This window comes from Chelonoidis abingdonii, chromosome 3 (genome assembly GCF_003597395.2).
Source record: "Chelonoidis abingdonii isolate Lonesome George chromosome 3, CheloAbing_2.0, whole genome shotgun sequence".
Lineage (NCBI taxonomy): Eukaryota > Metazoa > Chordata > Testudines > Testudinidae > Chelonoidis > Chelonoidis abingdonii.
This window is the reverse complement of record NC_133771.1, coordinates 176,949,904-176,970,256: the sequence shown is the minus strand read 5'-3', so window position 1 is coordinate 176,970,256 and position 20,353 is coordinate 176,949,904. Positions and strand designations below refer to the sequence as shown.

Here is a 20,353-nt window from a genome sequence, read left to right as displayed (position 1 = left end):
ACCAATAAAGCCATTAGACCAGTTCTCCATACTTTTGTCAAAAAATTTAAAATCAGTGTTAAATATAATTCTATAACTTCCACCATTTACAGTATTTTCCTAAGCAAAAACAGAACTAAAAGAAACTATTGTAGTAGAATCAAATGTTAAATAAAGAAATTTCATTCCTAGTGCTATTTATTTCAGTGTACAGTAATAATTCCCAAGCTGTAATTTATGGACCAACAGAGGGGGTTTGAATAGAGCTGGTTGCTCAAGTGGCACTCCCCGACACACCTCCACTCCCCCACTTGTTTTAAGATGCTACATAGAATTAAAATACTATTTTTCCTCAAACAATTGTAGCTGCTACAAGGATATTATCTGAGCACCAGCCAACACTGGAGATGGTCTATGCAATCATGAAAGGAAAGAGAGATGATCCATTGTATGATCCCCACTATAAAACGTTTTGAAAGACACTTGTCTACATCATCGTCCTATTGGAGTTAAAGGAAGACAGCATGTAGACCAGTGATACACAGACCTCAATGGTTCAGGAGCCAAATTAGTGATCACAGAATCATACATTATTAGGGCTGGAAGGGACCTCAAGAGATCATCTAGTTCAATCCCCTGCTCAAAGCAGAACCAATCCCCAAATCCCTAAATGGCCCCCTCAAGGATTGAATTCACAACCCTGGGTTTAGCAGGCGAATGCTCAAACCACTGAGATCAGCTTACCCAAAAGAGCCACAGTAATGTGACTTCATTGTTTAATTTACTGTAGTACTATTCATATTTAAACAGTATGACAAGGAAAATATTTAGTGTTTTTGTATGTATATAATTCTTACAGCAAATAAACTCATAACTTAGTACAAACTGATAACTTAATTTGTTAATGACATAGTAAAAGCATCCCACTTGTTGTTAATGAAATTGGCGTTTTAATACCATGTGCTGCGAAGAGGCTCAGAAGACACATTGAAGAGCCACTTGCAGCTCTTGAGTTGCAGCCTGAGTATCACTGATGTAGACTAACATGAGCATTTAAGTTTTATACTTTAAACACATGCACGTCTTGAAAACCTCAGGACTCAAAGAACATACTTACACAGTCTCTAAACCAGGTGGCAATTCATTTTCTTTTTCCCATGTTAATATATCTACTGCATACTGAAACATGATAGCAAAAATGTTATAAGCTCTTGCTATCATATCTTCCGACAAATGCACCAGAGGATCCTGAAAAGTGAAATTGATTATAGTGAGATAATAGAAGAACATTATAGGGAAATTAAACAAAGAAAACGAGCAACAAGAACAAAAAATCATTTGAGTTTGGGCTCAAACCCTTATTCCCATTATCCTGCTTGTATTGGACATTTCATTGTTCCCATTTCATTTAAACTTACTAAGTTATAGTATCAATTATCAAAGCCACATCCCCTTCTGTCAAATTTTGTATTCACACTAGTTATAGTACATTACAAATTATAAACAAGATTCCAGGTTCCAAAATATTATATTTCACTCCTCTCCCTTTTGCCTGTTTCTGTGTAACCATATGATAATTTCTTGTTAAATATTTCTAAGATATGGTGGTGCTCAATGGCCACATCTAAAAGTTTACACCAAAATGCAAACCATGTAAATACTTAATTTATACTATCCCATTTAATGCCACTGTGGAATTTAAAATTATAGCCATTCACTAGTTTTGCATACCTTACTAAATTTATTTTCAAAAGTAGAAATTCAGTACAGAAAAAAAAGTCTGTAAAGCATGCATGAATTCCACAAAAAACTGAAGAATGCCAGTTTGATTGTAATGGCTCATTGACGTGATTATAGTCTGGTGGGAAATATGTACTGAATTCACCTCATATATAAATGAAAAACAGAAATGGTCCAAATTTGTAGATATCATCTATACTAAGGAATTAAATGATAATCGGGGGCGGGGGGGGGGGGGAATTGGAAAAGGAAATGGAGAATGACTGCTTGCACCCAGAACAGTTTCATTCTTAATATCCCTGATTTATGTTAAACTGTTATTGCGTCTTCGTAACTTAACAGGAAAACAGAATAAAACCCAAAAGAATATGAAGTTGGTTCACTGCGTGCCCCCAGCAGGGTAAGGTCATTGCTCAGACTATAGCACAAGCCAGACTGGCAACTAAAATTAGCAGATAATAGTTCTATTTTTGGACAAAACACAAGTGATTAGAAACTACTGTGGAACAATTACATTTCAACTCTATTTAACTGAAATCCTTTTAGAGCTATATGACTGCAAACTTGGAATCTTAAACTAGAAATAATGTTTGCAAAATAAAATCAAACTTATGTCAGGCTAGGAAAACTATTCCCTCTCTCCCCTCCTTCTTGACAAGTTTTACTCCAAAGTAAGCTTTTATAAGAGTTTTTGCCTCCTCCTGATAAGTAGCATTAACTTATGAAGAACAAGTAACTGTAACCCTTAGCAAATCTGTCATTACAATAATAATAATAATAATAATAACAACATATTAAGATAAATGAGTGAGAGGCAGTACAACTTGACTTTAGAACGCAGTGCACACTAGTTTGGTGATGTCATCAGTGCTGAAAAATTGAGGTTGTTCCTTAAAAGGAGCACATGGTCCACATGAGAAGGAAATGATATTGAAGTAAAATGACATATTTTTAAAGGTGATCCATGGGTATTTTATTATTAACTATCTTTAAGGTTATGTCATCAATCCAAAAATAGGAAAGATAAGAAGGATGTTGAGCACAGCAAAGATTCCAAGTTGTGTTTGCTCACTCATGATTTCAGATTCCCTGGAGTAACTGCTATCTACTCCTATTCCACAACTATATGCATCAGAATGCAACATGATGTACCAAAGAACTTCCCCGGAGCAAAGGTAGCCTACTGAGAGCCATAGGTATCAGACAGAAAGCCTTTGGAGTACCTAGTGCTATTTTACTATTTTCAAAAATTATTTTATAATCGAAAAAACAAACAAAAACTGCACTTTTTTTTTAAGCCTGTTTTTTAAATGGTAAAACCACACCATGCACTAACTCTACACTGTTTAGTCTTCCCTCTAGCATGGAGCCAGTCTATAACAGACTTCCATGGTGTTTGTTCTTCAAAAGGCTGCCTTTTTAAAAAAAAAAATACTAACACACACACAGTAGACACAGAAACAAAAATTAGGAACTACTTAAAAAACCTCCAGAGCCTGTATTTAAGTTTAAAATGTGTATTTAAGTAAATAAATAATGCATGATACTTCAGTCAGATGTTACATTCTTTTTGCCTCCTGAAAATAATCTATTAAAATTGAGACATAATACAGATATAGTGACTTTCCAATAACCATTCTTCTCTTATTTTCCTGGCTAATGTGCTTTTGCCTTTCATTAGCAAAAAAACTCTTCTTACCATTAGGAGAATTAAAATAACCTCAAGGTAAACAGAGCCAATTTTTCATAAACTAATTTAACTTCAGAAAGCTCCAGATGACTGATTTATCAGTTTCATGCAGGGCTGATGGGCATCATATTATTGCTGTTTTAAGAAAATCATTTGTCATAAAAAAAAGTATATTCCAAGAGAGTAACAGGTAATAGCTCTTACAGCAGAAAACTTTTCATGAGTGGTACAGTGAAAGAAGTTAGCAATACTAAATACTATATTATTATTCTAACTGGGATGTGTAGTCTGCATTCCTTTTTATGGTATAATTTTCTTCCCTGCCTCCATCTTTAGAATAATGGTGACTTTTCTAATGTTCTTTGTATTTAAACAATCTTAAAGGAATACCTCTGCTGTAACACAAATGATCCCTCTAGAAAAAAAATCAATCAATTTGGGATTATAATCAGACAATCAGAGTTTCCCAATATTTTGAGAGACATTTAACAAATAAGAGGTGCTTAAGAACACTGGGGAATCTTGGAAGTCAGATGGCTGGTAAATGTCCAGAATCAACTAAGAAACATTTCTTTTTCCATACCAGTCTCATGATGTGTGTTTCACAGTACTGTAAGTGATCAAATTACAAACATTAAATATATACTTGACTATAACTATAAAATATAAATATTTGTAAGGGAAAAAAAAGGTATAACAGATATTGGGGGAAGGGAAACTGTCTCTGTAAGGGCTTTTCTCCTTTGGAATGCACTCCTTGCCCTCCCCCCGGGTCCAAAATACCCCAGGATATACTAAACTTCAGGCCATCTGCCACTCACCCACAACTGTCACCACATCTCTCTTTTGCACCATCATTCTCCTCCTCCTCCTTTTCCTCCCACTACCACCAACTCTTCTTCCTGGTTACCCTCACTCCCTCTACAGTTCCACCACTTCTACCTACATCTCGGACCCTCTCCACCCCCATCTAATTCCCTCTATCAGCAGCAGAAATCTAGGTCCCACATCTGAGCGTCCTCATCACTGCTGATGACAACTCTGGCACTATCTCCACTCACCTGTCCCCACAATCATCTCCACTCATCTTGTGCCACCATTCCTAACCTCCCTCCTCTTCTCTAGCTGTCCATCTCTAAAACGATCACAGCAATCCACAGCCTCTTCATATATTATTCACTCCAGCTCCTGCCTCTCTCACTGACTTGGATCCCTTCCTCTGACACCGCCCCTACAGCTTCCTTCTCTTACAGAGGCCTCTCCTTCTCTTAACACTCCCCACTCTGGATCACACCATGGTGAGGGCATTGGTCTTCTGATCTCCTGTTCCTGTCACTTCCAATCCCTCCCACCTCCCCTTCCCACTCCTCCACCTTTTTTGAACACCGCTGCATTCAACTCTTCTCTCCTCTCCTCTTTCACATTACTGTCCACCCAATGAGTCCTGCTCTGTGATTTTGACTCCGAGCTCCCTCTTTTCCTCTCCTCGCAATCTCCAACACCCATATTTGGTGACATCAACTTCCATAATAACCCCTTAAGCTACAGCTTCCTCACCCTCTCCTCTTCATTAAACCTGTAGCCCTGAATACACTCTCCCACTCACCATAAGGGTGGTTCACTTGACTTGGTCTTCACCAAGTATTGCTCTCTTTTTAATCTCTGCTGCTGAGTTCCCCCACCCTCAGACCATCACCTGTTCTCTTTCACCATTGTTCATCATTGTCACCTGGCAACCTCTCTGGAACTTCCAGTCCATTATCACTGATGGCTTCTCATCTGCTCTTTGCATCTCTTCCCCTGGCTTCCCCTTGTTTATAGCAGCAAATATAAGTAGGCATGGCAGAATTCAATTTTTTTTGCTGCAATTTTGACAGATAATATCTATGTTTATTTCTAAGCTTCTTTTCCTGTTTTTTATCAATTAAAAATTTTCAGTTACATGAAATTATGAGTTTTAAGCATTTTTTCTATTTAAAATTTCACACCCATCAAAAAACTAGGGGACATGAATGTAGCTGTTAAAATTCAAAAAGTTACTATTTAATATCTGTTAAAACACAAATTGTCATCAACACATGCCAGAATATACAAAATAAATATCAAACTCTCATCATAAGTTCTCAAGCTTACATTGTCCATTTGTAAATTTTGATCATCACAGATAGAAATATTTTTTGTCAAGTTTGTGTGTGTATATGGTGAAATCGACATTTATTAATATTTACCAGTAAAAATCTAATCCTACTAAGACAAAAACAGACTGCTTGTCATCACTTTCCAGGGCCTTTGAGCCTATCCCCACCATAACTAGCATCTCTCACTCCCTATCCTGCCTCTGATCAGCCCATGATACCAGCCTGCATTACCCATTTGTTAAGTTTTCAAACCAGGAACCTTTGTACTCCCCCTCATGCTTGCTAGGAACTCCCTGTAAACATGCACAAAGCCACCTTACTAGCCTTTTTTCAAATCCCTGCTTAAAGCTTTCCTTTGCCATGAGAGCACGCACACACACCAGACATAGCCAGGTTGGGTTCCTCCACCACCCCCTTTAGCATATGTCGCAGCTCCTCTGTGGGGGCACCAAAAAAGGGAAGGAGTTCTCTCAGACCTAGTGAAGAAGAAATGGAGAACCAGACCAGATTCCCCCACATAAACCTCCTTGGACCCAGCACATGACACTAGCTGTCCATCCATCTTTCTGGGTTAACATCTTTCTTATGCTAGCAGCTAACATGATCAGTCCTGTGTCTCAACTAGTAGAAATCTGTTGCAGTGGTGAAGATTCAGGGTTCAGACTCTGCTGATGATCTATGACAGTGGTCCCCAACCTTTTTGGCTTGGACCACTGCGACGGTGGAGCACTCGCTGAAATGCCACCGAATTTCGGTGGCGGCGCCTCTCGATGACGTCGCTTGCCATCGACAAGTGACGTCATTGTGAGGCATCCTTGCCGAAATTCGGGAGCGACACCTCTCGATGACGTCACTTGGCGACAGCAATTTGGTTCACTCATGGTCTTAAAGCTTTAACATAAATACTAGAACACTACGAATGTTCCAATGTTTATTAAAAATTTAAGAGTCCACCATTTCACTAAAACACTGAAGTATACGGATTTTATTATTTCTATAACATTTAGTTCTCTTATTTTTCAGGCAAATTTATAACCTTACAAAAGTCACATATAAGATTATTAGAGATTTATTCTCCCTTAACTTCTGAATTTCAGAATTGTGCATAATTTGGTCTCGCAACATATAATGTCCTAAACTAGCACTATTACACAATATCTATACATAAAAATGTTATTTATTACCTCCTCTTCTGCTGTCTCTGCTGTGTTAAGTTCATGCTTTTGACAGTATGGACTTTCTTTCCAAGCTTCAGTATCACCACAATCACAGAAACCTCCTCCGCCTGATGTTGTCATCTGAAGTTGTTTAAAACACACAAAACTGTATCCATGTGCAAGATCTATGTATACTGAAAGCAACAACACATTAACCCTTATGCTATTAGAGATTTTCCTGTATGCTACTCAAATAAATATGGTAAAAGCATTACCCATTTGTTAAGTTTTCCGTGACAGACAGAGATTATCTACATCATTAATCTGTTTAAAAAAAACAACAACATACAATTATATTGTTAAAGTAACTCTAAAATATAGGATTGGGGAGGTCGCATACAGCATCTGATGTATTTATAGAACACAGAAATTACCAGTATACATTTATTCTGAATCAGTCACAGTCAAATTCCAATATTGAAAATCTTTGCATTATAAGACCATTTATAAATAGGACACTTGTTTTGAAAACAAATTGCATACTGCTACGCCCTACTATATAAGGACATCAGAGGGATAGTCACTACAGTTTGAGGGCCACGTTTATAACAATTGGCTTCTGTTACGCTTACTAAAGTTGATAGTGAAAAAAACTGTTTGCAGTGCTGTGACCTGAAGAGTTCTGCGTAGCTCAAAAGCCTGTGTCTCTGACCAATAGAAGTTGGTCTAATAAAAGATATTAAATCGCTTACCTTGCCTCGCTAATGACAAATATTTGCATTTGTACACTGCACTGCTCTACTTCCACACTTCAGTAAAACTTCGTTTTAAAATTAAAAGCTCTTGAAATACGTATTGAATACAATTATATCTTAAATCACAATTGTGAATGGAGTTCATAAATACATAATGATTCTGTGACCAATTTTTGATGCACAGATTCTCCACAGTACACATTATCCTCTTCTGTCTACCAAGTTAGTCAAGGCACTCAGATCTCTTTTCATTTTTAGAGAATACTTTACACCTCCAAAAACCTCTATTCCTGTTGTTTCATATTGCATTAGTAGTTACTAAACGAAGAGTGCATACTAACACCCTCCACAATAGTAAACGCAAGTACGCTATCAAGGGTATTGAGAGAGGAGAAGCAGCTCTCTCCATTTGTTTCAACTGTAACACTTCTACAGTATTCTATTGCACACTTGACAAGTACCAAAGAAACAGACTGATATGTAAAGACTAAGGGTATGTCTACACTACGGAATTATTCCGATTTTACAGAAATCAATTTTTGGAAACAGATTGTATAAAGTCAAGTGCACGTGGCCACACTAAGCACATTAATTCGGCAGTGTGCGTCCATGTACCGAGACTAGCGTCAACTTCCGGAGCGTTGTACTGCGGGTAGCTGTCCCATAGTTATCCCATAGTCCCTGCAGTCTCCCCCACCCATTGGAATTCTCATTTGAGATCCCAATGCCTGATGGGGCCAAAAATTTGTCAAGGGTGGTTATGGGTAAATGTCATCAGTCAATCCTCCCTCAGTGAAAGCAACGAAAGACAATCATTTCTTGTCCTTTTCCCTGGATTGCCCGGGCAGATGCCATAGCACTGCAACCATATAGCCCGATGAGCCTTTTTTCACCATCACCATATGTCTACTGGATGCTGCTGACAGACGCGGAACTGCAGTGCTACACAGCAGCATACCCTTGTCTTTGCAAGTTAGCAAAGACGGTTACCAGCCCCATTGTACCGTCTGCTGCTTTACGAGCCAGCAATGATGGTTACCAGTCATACTGTATCGTGTGCTGCTGTCATGGGTGCTCCTGGCCGGCCTCGGTGAGGTTGGTCAGGGGCACCTGGACAAAAATTGAAATGACTCCCCAGGTCATTCTCTTAAGTTTTGTCTAATGGAGAGTCAGTCCTACCTAGAATATCAGGCAAGCCTACTAAAGAACCAGAGAGGCAAACAGCCGCTCCGGATCAGAACCCCAGACATCCTGCAGAAATGATAAGCTGCATGCCATTCTAGGGGGTGCCCTTGCAACTACCTCACCCGTTGCTTCCCTCCCCCCCACCCCTCCTGGGATTGCAGGAACTGTGGGACTTCTACAGTTGCCCCTCCCTCCATAAGCATCCATTTGATTCTTTGGCTTTCTGGTACGCTTGTCTCAGCTTCTTAAGTTTCACGCAGCACTGTGTTGAGCCCCTGTTGTGGCCTCTGTCCATCATGGCCTTGGAGATTTTTTCAAATATTTTGGCATTTCGTCTTTTGGAACAGGTTCTTGATAGAACAGATTCATCTTCCCAACAGAATCAGATTCAGTATCTCACCGTCACGGTCCATGGTGGAGCTCTTTTTTGAATCTGGGCCGTGCATTGGTCACCTTGTGCTGATTCAGCGCTCCACGCTGGCACAGGAAAATAACATTAAGAAGTTTTGCAGGGTCTTTTTCCTGTCTACCTGGCCAGGTGCATCCGATGTCAGATTGCTGTGCCAAGAGCAATCACAATGGTGCATGTGGCATTAGCTCCAGGGCCAATTACCATCGAATTGCGGGCCACAACCCTATTCGAAATGGCAATGTTGATTTCAGCGCTACTCTCCTCGCTGGGGAGGAGTACACGAAATCTGATTTAGAGTCTTTATATCAAAGTAAAGGGCTTCTTCGTGTGGTATGATGCAGGGTTCATTCGATTCACGCTTGCCCTAAATCAATATCATTAGCCGTGGTCTTACACTACAAGTTAAGTAAAACATTTGTGCTAGTTAAAAGGAACATCAGTGAAAAGAAAAAAAAATACATCACCTGTACTACTAAACAGTATGTGGATTACAGAAGCTAAAATTTTATTTACTTCATTCAGCTGTCATGTGTTATATTAAATATTTCACTCAAGCTTGACAAAATAATCTATTTCCACTTCTTCCAGAATTTCTTCATGCAACATTCGCAGCCATGAACACGTCCAATTGGACCCGTGAATCTAGTCTTTTTTTCTTTACCCTGATAATATATCAGATTATCAGCAGGGAGACCAACGTTTCTCAATTGGGGGTTCTGATTCCAAAAGGGAGCTTGGCAGACGGGGTCACAAGGTTCGGGGCGGGCACGTGGTGCCCGTGGTCCACCAATATGAGCATTTGGTGGTCTGGCTCCACAAAGTTTGGAGCCTGGTTCGTTCCCAGCCCCACCTGCCACCCCCAGTCCTCCCCCAAAGTGCCCCCCCCACTGCCTCCAGGCAATTTAAAAGGCCTCAAGCCCCCACCGCCGCCACCACCACCACCGGCAGCACAACAGGACTAAGATAGCTTCCTGCCTGCCTGGTCCATTTCCGGAAGCAGCTGGCACATCTCTGCGGCCCCTGGGGAAAAGGGGAAAAACAGACAGGACCCGCACGCTGCCCCTGTCCCAAGCTGAGGCCAATGAGAGCTGCAGGAGCGGTCCCTGCGAGCAGCGGCGCATGGAGACCCCTCCAGCCCCCTACCTAGGAGCTGCTGCCAGAGGGGGATGCGGGTCGCTTTTGGAAGCCACCTGAGGTAAGCGCTACACACTTCACCCTCTCCCGCACTGCAACCCTCTCCCCCAGCCTGGACCCCACACCCTGCACCCAAACTCCCTCCCAGAGCCAATTCCCACACCCCCTCCTGTACCTCCACCCCAGCTCCGACCCTGGACACAAACTCCCTCCCAGAACCCATCCACCACACTCCCTCCTGCACCCCAACCCCTTGCCCAGACCCTGCATTCTAACTCCCTCCCAGAGCCTGCCCCTGCACACCCTTCTGCACCCCGACCTCAGCCGAGCGCCTGCATCCAAATTCCCTCCCAGAGCCTTAGATAGGTGGGGGGAGGCGGGACTTGAACCTGCTTTGGGCACCACCAAAAATTATACAAACCTGCTGCCTCAGACAAGGTTATTTGCGGGAGAGGGGGTCGCAATATTTTCACCCTTACTTCTGCGCTGCCTTCAGAGCTGGGTGGCCAGAGAGTAGTGGCTGATGGCCAGGTGCCAAACTCTGAAGGCGGAGCCCCCCTAGAAGCAGTACAGAAGTAAAGGGTGGCAATACCATACCATGCCATCCTTATTTCTGTGCTCTGCCTTCAGAGCTGGGCAGCCAGAGTGGCGGCTGCTGACTGAGGGCCCAGCTCTGCAGGCAGCAGCACAGAAGTAAGGGTAGCAATACTGTAACCCTCCCACAATAACCTTGTGATCCCCTCACAAGTCCTTTTTGGGTCAGGACCGCTACAATTGTATTATGTCCAGTTTTGGCACCACATTTCAGGAAAGATGTGGACAAATTGGAGAAAGTCCAAAGAAGAACGACAAAAATGATTAAAGATCTAGAAAACATGACCTATGAAGAAAGATTGAAAAAAGTGAATTTACTTAGTGTGGAGAAGAGAAGACTGAGAGGGGACATGATAACAGTTTTCAAGTACATAAAAGGTTGCTACAAGGAGGAGGGAGAAAAATTGTCCTTAACCTCTGAGAATAGGACAAGAAGCAGTGGGCTTAAATTGCAGCAAAGATGGTTTACGTTGAACATTAGGAAAAATTTCCTAATTGTCAGAGCAGTTAAGCACTGGAATAAATTGCCTAGAGAGGTTGAGGAATCGCCATCATTCGAAATTTTTAAGAGCAGTTTGGATAAACACCTGTCAGGGATGGTCTAGAATAGATAATACTTAGTCCTGCCTTGAGTCCAAGGACTAGATGACCTCTCGGGGTCCCTTCCAGTTCTATGAATTACACACCATGATTTAAATCGCTGAAATCAAGACATTTATAATTTTTAAAAATCCTATGACCATGAAATTGACCAAAATGGACCATGAATTTGGCAAGGTCCTACTCATGCATTAACAAACTTCTGTTGTGCAGGAATTCATGGCAGTGCAGAAGTATGTTTAAATCTAAGAAACCAAAATGTTACTTTTTCAACTAACTTCTCTCAGGGCTGGTCTACACTACAGGGGAAAATCGATCTAAGATATGCAACTTCAGCTACGTGAATAACATAGCTGAAATCGAAGTATCTAAGATCGAACTACTCACCATCCTCACGGCGCAGGATTGATGTCCACGGCTCCCCCTGTCGATTCCGCAACTCCGTTCGGGTTGGTAGAGTTCCGGAATCGATATAAGCGAGTTCGGGGATCGATATATCGTGTCTAGATGAGACCCAATATATCAATCCCCGAGCGATCAATTGCTACCTGCCGATACAGCAGGTAGTGGAGACGTAGCCTCAATGTGCCATTACCACAGAAGCCCACAGTTTAGTGCCCTTTCTCACACTGCGCCCAGTGTCGTGCTAAGCATATGCAACACTTATAGTTGAATTCTGTTCAGTCAGTTTTCAGTCTAAGATTTCTATGGTAGGGGTCTGCAGGTCACAGGTTGAATTTCCAAAGGGGTCTGCACTGCCATTTGAAATTTTTTAGGGATCCACAAATGAAAAAGGTTGAAAACCACAAGTTTTACATAATAAAACTATCTCCAGTTTATGTTTAATTTAGAATTGTGAAGGTATTTAAGATTAAAGTGTAGGAACACCACGACAATAATTTGCTCGGTGGTTTCAAATATTAACTAAGTCTTGCCAAAACTAATCTTTTAAACTGAGGTTAACAGTCCCAGTTCTGGTAAGGTTACACTGCACATTTTTAATTCCAACCATACTGTGCGTGTATATTCATATACACACTTTATTTTGAAATACAAAAACATTCTTAAATATAAATTACATACTGGAACTCTTAATATGCCCATTCATAAGCAATATATTATACTCAATTCATATACTCCAATAAGATTACTAACCCTGTATCGATGCTCTCTATGAATACTTCCCAAAAAGCACTCCATACATAATACGCAAGTTGGATCAACTGCACAGTCTCTGGAAACAAATAGAGGAAAAAATTAAGCAAAAAATATTACTTTAACTTTTAACTATGCATCTAACAACAGTTTATTTTCAAAATACATGAATGTGGGACTTCTTGCTAAATTGTTTGCTATTCAGGAATATGATAGTTTTTGATCAGACAATGAGAGGAAATTTTATTCCTAGAGCAGGAGTGGCTATGAACAACAGCCTGGGAAGAGGCTTGGAAAAGCATTTGGCTAATGTACATATTACCTTCAGTAAACGAAACAAGTGCATTAGCTGGTAATTCAGCCATGTTACCAGATTCAAACCTGTTTTTAAGGTATAGGAAATCATGAAAACGACATATCCAAACAAGTTCTCTCAGGGTATAGAATGCAAGCGCTAGACATGGTCCTAAGTAATCAATGCAAACAGATTTTCCTCACACCTTGTACGAAAAGTTAGAAGCAAAGAGTTGGCTCCTAATCTTTTTGCATGTAAATTTAGCTCTACAAGTCTTCTAATGAGTTCCAAGAAAAAATTTTTCACAACAACCAGAAAATCAAGGACCACTTAGAGAAGACAAATACTTTTTACAGGTACTAACTGTAACACTTGGATGTACCACCTCTAGAAATCAGGTAAAAGACTAGTGTGCAATTGCCTTGTTCATATAGCCAAAAATTCGAAAAAAAAAATCATATGATATATTGACACTAAAGGCAACTGACTACAGCCACTGAGATGGATTCAGGGAGTCAGATTTCACAATGGAAAAATAAAGAGCATCTAAAAAAATATCTGAAGAGAAACTAAGGATTTCCTGAGATGTCCATCAGGAAATAATATAAACAAGAATTCACATGAACTAATCTCTTATTTTGTTCAAAATAAACAAAAACCTAGGAAGCACCTACTAGTATTCTTAATTCCATTTGGCCCAATTCATCAGTATCAGTAGAGGAATAATCATGGATCCAGAGCATAAATATTACCAATACTACTTTTTGTTTACCTTAGTTTATTTTAAGTGCAAATTTAATTAGTGAGACAAAAAAAAAAAGCCTGTGAATAATCCCAGTAAGCTGTTTTGTTTGAGAATAACTTACATTTGTATAACCTCCTGTTTCTGGTTTTTTTATTACATTGTGTAGTAGGAAATTAACCGTTTAATAATCATGGGATTTAAAAAAATGCACATGGCCATTCACCAGCAGTTATAAAGATGATTTATTTGGCAAGTATCGAAGCCTAACACATTAGTTGCTTCAGATCAACAATATTCTTTTAAAAAAAAAAAAAAAGAATTTTTTTTTTTTTAAGGTTCTCATACTTTCAGAGGTATTTCGTAGATTACAAACAATAACAAACTTGTATCCTGTAGGGTTTAAGAAAAAAATTCTTCTACTCCATTGCCACCATCTACAAAGTATAAGCTATTAAGTACAAAAGGATACACAGTAACAATATATGTACTATAGGCCTAGCAGAACAAACCACTTTCCCGTATCGAAAACTGCAAAAATCAACCATATTAGTGGACCTGAACTATTCTTCACATTTTCTACTGAGATGAAGATACCAAGTGAATTTAAACAGTAAACCTATCATTCTCTGAAGATTATATCAAGGAACTGCATTTTTCTATGCTTTCCTACAACACTGGCTATTGTTTTCTTAATATCTTGTGATGTTGGTCTTGAAAACACAGGTTTGGAAGAAGTTACTGTAATTACAGCACAGTTTTCATCAGCTCAAGTAAAGGAAGTTTCATGTTTAGCTAAGGTAGTATTCTTCTGGATCAGAAAGAATAAGAATGACTCTATAGCCCAATGATTAGGAATTACCGGTAGATTTGATTTTTTTCAGGTTAGATTCGTATTTAGGAGCTACTCACAAAAACAAGGTGGCTGAGGTGGTGCTGCTGCCACTACTACCCTTACACCCAACAGTCCAGCGGTTAGGTTGCTCACCCAGAATGTGGGAGATCCAGCTTCAACTCCCCACTGGGACTTGAACCCAGATTTCCCATATCTCAGGTGAGACCCCTGTGTCTCAATATCTCCTGTTGAAGCTGTTCCACTCTGTATAAAAAAAATTAAATATTCATCAATCCAGTGAGGGAGAATGACACTAACCAGTGGGTGAGGGGGGAGGGAAAACTGCCTCACCCAGGTTCCAGTCCCTGCTCCAATGAATAGTTTATACAAAACGAAACAGCTTCAACAGGGGAGACTCAGAGACCCATCCCATAATAACTAATACCTGGTTATTCGGGCAATTACCTGGGATATAGGAAAAGTGGGTTCAAGTCCCAGATTCTGAGCTATTGGGTAAAAAGGGGCACCATCATACCCACCACCTCCTCAGTTTTGTTAATCTAGATCAAAATATCATTTGCTCTTATTGAAAAAAGTTTAAAAATTGCCAAAACACGTTTTGTTTCAGGAAGGGTGGATAAAAATCAATGAGTAAAAAAAAAAAATTTATAAAATGCTTTTTGAGGAAACAACCTATCTAAAGATAGTTTTAATTAAGATACATTATAGCTCAAAGATATCTCATCATGGAATCGAGATTATAAATTCTAATTCTACAGTATGAGAATATATTCATGTAATGTTTAAGAAAAGTTTTATAAATGAGTTCCAATAGTTTGTGGATTACGGACCCAATTTTATGAGGTTCAAGGGGCTTCTGTATAGATTAATCTAAATAATCTATTAGCCAAGATGGTCAGGTATGCAACCCCACACTCTGGGTTTGACCTCTGACTGCCAGGTGCTGGGGCTGGGCAAAAGGGGAAGGATCTTTTGAGGATTGCCGTTCTGTTCATTCCCTTTTAAAGCGTCTGGCATTGGCCACTGTCGGATGATATGATACAGGGCTAGATGGATCACTGGTCTGACCCAGTATGACCATTCTTATGTGGTTCTTGTGCTGAAAACGTACAAAGGTTAACAAGGCAAAAAATGGGAAAAGAACAAGACAGACAAGGTGACAATAAAATCACAGCTACTTTTAAGTCATATGCAGGTCTTGCTGGTGTGGTTTTTAATATTTATTGGTAACATCCTCCTATTCACTTATTGTAGGCTTCACAACAGAAATGAGATTCTAACAAAAATCTGAATGGGGGAGCAGGCTTAATGAGCAAGTTAGGTTTTTTTGCCTACCAATCTAATCACCATTAATTGTACTTTTCATTGAAAGATATTCAGAACACAGGAGGGACATCTGTAAATGCACGTTAAACATTTGAATTAATTAATGATAAAATAAATTTCAATTTTTGTGTTTAAGCCTTGGACTTGATTTGACAGATAAAGCGGAAGGTGGCTAAACTAAGAGTATTTCTTTTTAATAACCAACACTGACATTTTCAAAAACTAAATCTGTTTAATTATACTGATACTATAATTAATTTTTTCTCCTACTAAGTCTTTAGTATGTTACCAATAACAAACCAGACAACACCCACAATGTTCCAAGTATACTAAAAATACAAATGGACAGTTAATATTTTCATTAGGACAAAAATGTTTCCACTAAAATAAGTTGAGAATTAATAATTTAGGAGAATTGTGGAATTAAGCTACCTGCAAGAGTATGTAGGTTCTCCCACTTTAAAAACCCGACCACAGAGATGGGAAGGTTTGTTTGCTTGCTCAAGTTTTGGAAATCCAAATGCAGGATCTTCACCACATAGATACCATTCCATTGGTCCCAGCAGTACATGTTGTGCTAGCATGTCTTCACTTTGTGGGGCAGGGTTAGGACCCCTGCAGTAAATTTTGGGTACATAGTAGGCTAGATGAAGGTATACTTCTTTAGGAAGATCAGTTGCTTGTAGCCATTTCTTTTATTAAAAGGAAAACATTAAACAAAATTACTCACAAATATAAAATCAACGCCACCCAGTCATAACTGTTATAGCATCTTTCTTTTCACCCTAAAAGCTAAAGTGACACTGCAAACTTTAAAGTCAAATTTCTCTGCAAAAATTTTGCAACCACTACAGTTACAAGTAACATAGATTACTACAAATAAACATTAGCAAAAATATTTCTTTTTTTCCAATTTGAATATTTTGTGAATTTGACAGCACACACAGGGAGATTTTCAAAGGCACAAAGAAGAATTAGTGCCTAACTCTCAAAAATCTCCATCATAGTGTATAGTCTATTCTTTCCTTTCTGAAAGGACCTTCATACATCAATAAAGAAGAAAATTCCTTACATGTTTTTTGTTTAAAGAATCCTTTTTAAAAACAAACTCAGGACATACTGTTTAAAGGGTAATCTGTAAGAAATTGGAATTTCAGTTTTTAAAAGTTCCAAGTTGAACAGTGACCTTCAAAGGGTGTTTCTGTTGTATCCCTTAGAGCCAAAACATTTTCCCCTCAATTACACAAGGTATAAAAGGTGAGATGTATTATGTATATTGTAAAAATGTGTCCCTCTCATTACATTTGTTTTATTTCAACCATGTAACTGAAGACTTTACCGTTTGCCATTTTTAACTGATGTACTACTGATAATCATTACTACAGAATTTAATCAACAATGGACATATACACATACTAGACGTACGCACTGATTCAGTACTGCATTGTGTATAAACCTTACCAACATATAATTACTACTACTAAACACTTCTTGATAACTTCAGATTATGTGAAAACTAATTAATTCATTCAGAATTAACCCAAAGATGGATAAAAAGCAAGAATTACTTATACAGAAATAATTGGTTTTAGAAACCAGCTAGTATAGCTCGATTTCACTGGAATAATGTATTGTCTTCTCTTAAAGACCTATATTAGAGTAGATCAGGGGTCGGCAACCTTTCAGAAGTGGCGTGTTGAGTCTTTATTTATTCACTCTAATTTAAGGTTTCGTGTGCCAGTGATACATTTTAACATTTTTAGAAGGTCTCTTTCTATAAGTCTGTAATATATAACTAAACTATTGTTGTATGTAAAGTAAATAAGGTTTTTAAAATGTTTAAGAAGCTTCATTTAAAATTAAATTAAAATGCATAGCCCCCTGGACCTGTGGCCAGGATCTTGGCTGCGTTAGTGCCACTGAAAATCAGCTCGCGTGCCACCTTTGACACACATGCCATAGGTTGTCTACCCCTGGAGTAGACAAACACTATTCTGAAAAATTTTCATGAAAGAGCTTAGAGTTTACTCTTATTTATACTGTTTGCAATTTTAAATTTATATAGCACTTCTTCCATTGATGACACTCGCACAGTGCCATTTTGGAAAATGCGGAACACCTATAATAAAACCATAGCAGAAAATGTCATATTTAAACAGTTTAGAAGCAGCTAATTTTATTGCTAGACTATTTCTGATACAATTCTTAGACCTGATGGTAGAAATTTACTCTATCCTCCCTACCCCCAAGTACTGATTTCTCAAAGCCCTGGTAATGAAACTACTCAATCTTCTAGTACTAAGTTACCTTTGGTGTTCAGAAAACTGGAATTTTTCTGAACTGGCCCCAGGTGAAAGACTACCAACAAAAAGAAATCCAGCAACCAAAAATCTTATAGGAGTTATTTTGCTCTATAGTTCAACCCACCATTCCAATAAAAGATCAAAGAAATTACATCATCTTCCCCCCCATCTTCTTCTCTCTCCAAGAATTTGACCTTCCTGTTCTTGTAAGCCTTAGTTTTATAAACTATTTTAAATCTAGTCCTCTTCACTTGTGCTGAATATCTTCTACTCTGTATTAGGAACGAAATCTAATTACATTAGAATTTCTTTCATCTCCTGCTGTTTCTCTCCAAAAAGTGGGTCATTTCCAAGGCCATATTCTGCAGTACACATAAGTTCTGTTGTTTTAATTCTTTCCTTAGCCAAGTATCTTAAACTTGCTTCATCTCAACTCTAGAGTCTATTACTACCTTCTATCTGGAAAAACCGGAGTGAATAAGTTTTACCACAAGCTCAGACAAGTACCTAGTCACAGAAAAAAAAAATCACATCTCCCAGGTGAGAAGTCTATCCTTTCCAATAATTGTGGTTATTCTGATACCGGTAGAAAGATTCTCTCCAGGGGTCTCACATAAACAGCTAATTTATCCTTGAAAGTCAGTCTAAAATGATTAAATTTTTTAATAAATAATCTATTTTTAATTTTGCCCTAAGTAGATTACATTTTAGCAAGGGTACAGAATTGAGTTTGCTAGATAAAACTCTGTGGCCTACAAAATCTTAGCGAGGATTCCATTTTCAAATACATGCATGAAATTGATTGCTTAATTTATCTGACAAATATTGCAATTACATGTATAAGCTGTAGTATCTGCCCATGCAAGAAAAAGCTAAATAACTAAACTTGTATATGCAAATACTAAATTTAATACAAAGTAACTGCCTGTGGAAATTTTAGGCTCCAATGCCACAAGCTGCCTAGTGTCATCTCCCCAACCCCCATAAGCCCCATATCTATACAGAGTCCAAGTGACCTTATTGGGGCTTTTAAGATTCAACTCAAGTCCTAGCTTGTCTAAACAGAAATCAGAAGCAAAGTACTATGGACCACAAGGAGAAAGTAAAGTATCCCAGAGCAGGATAAAATGAGTTTTCCCTCAACAGTCCCAAAAAGTTGACTGACAAAATGAATAACAGGAAAAATGTGACATAAAAATCAATATTGGACTGTAAGAATCTTAGGGCTAGTCTACACTGGCAACACTAAAGAGGTTAAGGGGGGCAGACCACTGCTCTCCCACAGATCCCCACTGAAATAGACAGGACGCTGTTCCCGAGTCTGTAGTACACATGAAGTTCCTTCCAAGCCTGGGGCCTAAAAGCTAAGGAGGGGGAGAAGGAAACAGTGTTCCCAAAACCTTCTCCCAAGAAATCTTAAGAACAAAACTTTAAAACTGCGAAGGGAGGCGGAACCAGCCATCTGAAATACAGTCAATTACAGTAAGAGACGGGGCAAGTGACCAGTTTTAGAGAGAAAACAGCAGGGCGGACTCTACACTGTACTGCTGTCAAACGCAAACCAAGCAGACAGGAGAGCTGCTTCTGCGCCTCTCCTCCAGGTCCTGTCACACCTGGCCCGGCTTGTCACAGCAGCAAGTTCTGACGCAGGGAGCAGAGTCTAAGTCACGGGGCCCCTTTAAGCAGCCCCGCCACAACCGCCCCTCGCCATCAAGCGCATTTACTCCCCTTCCCCCTTAGCCCTCCCTCCCCTCCGGCCGGCAGCCCTAGAGATCGCCTGCCCTGCCAGTGCCGGCCGCCCCGGGCCTGCCACTGCGGACCCTCTACCGGCCCGCCCCAACGCACACCCCCACCCCGAGCGCGAGACCGAGCCCCTAACGGCCCCCCGGGCGGATGAGCCTCACCACGGCAACCTCCTCAGCAGAACATTCCAGTAAGCTCTTGTCAATGGCCTGAACCTCCGTCTCCAAGTCCGACGCCATTTTCCTCCCCCCTCCACCAGCCCCACCAAGTAAGTGACACCCGGAACCGGACCCAGACGGCCTCCCTGGGGGCAGAACCCACTTCCGCTCCTTTCCCCCGCCCCCCGGGCAGCGTATAACAGCCCTCCCCCTCCCGCCACGAAATCGGCATCATGGGCCGCCGGTGCATTGTGGGGGATGTAGTCTTTCCCTTGGCGCTCTGCTGCTCCCCTCACCTCTGGCTGGCTGGCGCCATTACCACCCTGGTCGCTCTCCTCTCCCTTTCCCCACATATTTGCCCAGGCTTTGAGGCCCTGAGCACTGCAGCTCG

At 39.9% G+C, this 20,353-nt stretch overlaps 1 protein-coding gene across 1 annotated transcript in view; it reads right to left on the bottom strand.

The window, feature by feature from the left end:
• Nucleotides 1–20,150, bottom strand: part of UBR2 (ubiquitin protein ligase E3 component n-recognin 2) — a 128,038-nt gene extending 107,888 nt beyond the window's left edge. The window contains exons 1-5 of the mRNA XM_032796212.2: nucleotides 19,966–20,150; nucleotides 16,191–16,450; nucleotides 12,540–12,618; nucleotides 6,732–6,845; nucleotides 1,097–1,227 (exon numbers count right to left, since the gene is read on the bottom strand). Of these exons, the coding sequence (XP_032652103.2) occupies nucleotides 1,097–1,227; nucleotides 6,732–6,845; nucleotides 12,540–12,618; nucleotides 16,191–16,450; nucleotides 19,966–20,043 (662 nt within the window). The 5' untranslated portion in view covers nucleotides 20,044–20,150. The remainder of the gene's footprint in view (nucleotides 1–1,096; nucleotides 1,228–6,731; nucleotides 6,846–12,539; nucleotides 12,619–16,190; nucleotides 16,451–19,965) is intronic.
• Nucleotides 20,151–20,353: the final 203 nt, after the last annotated feature.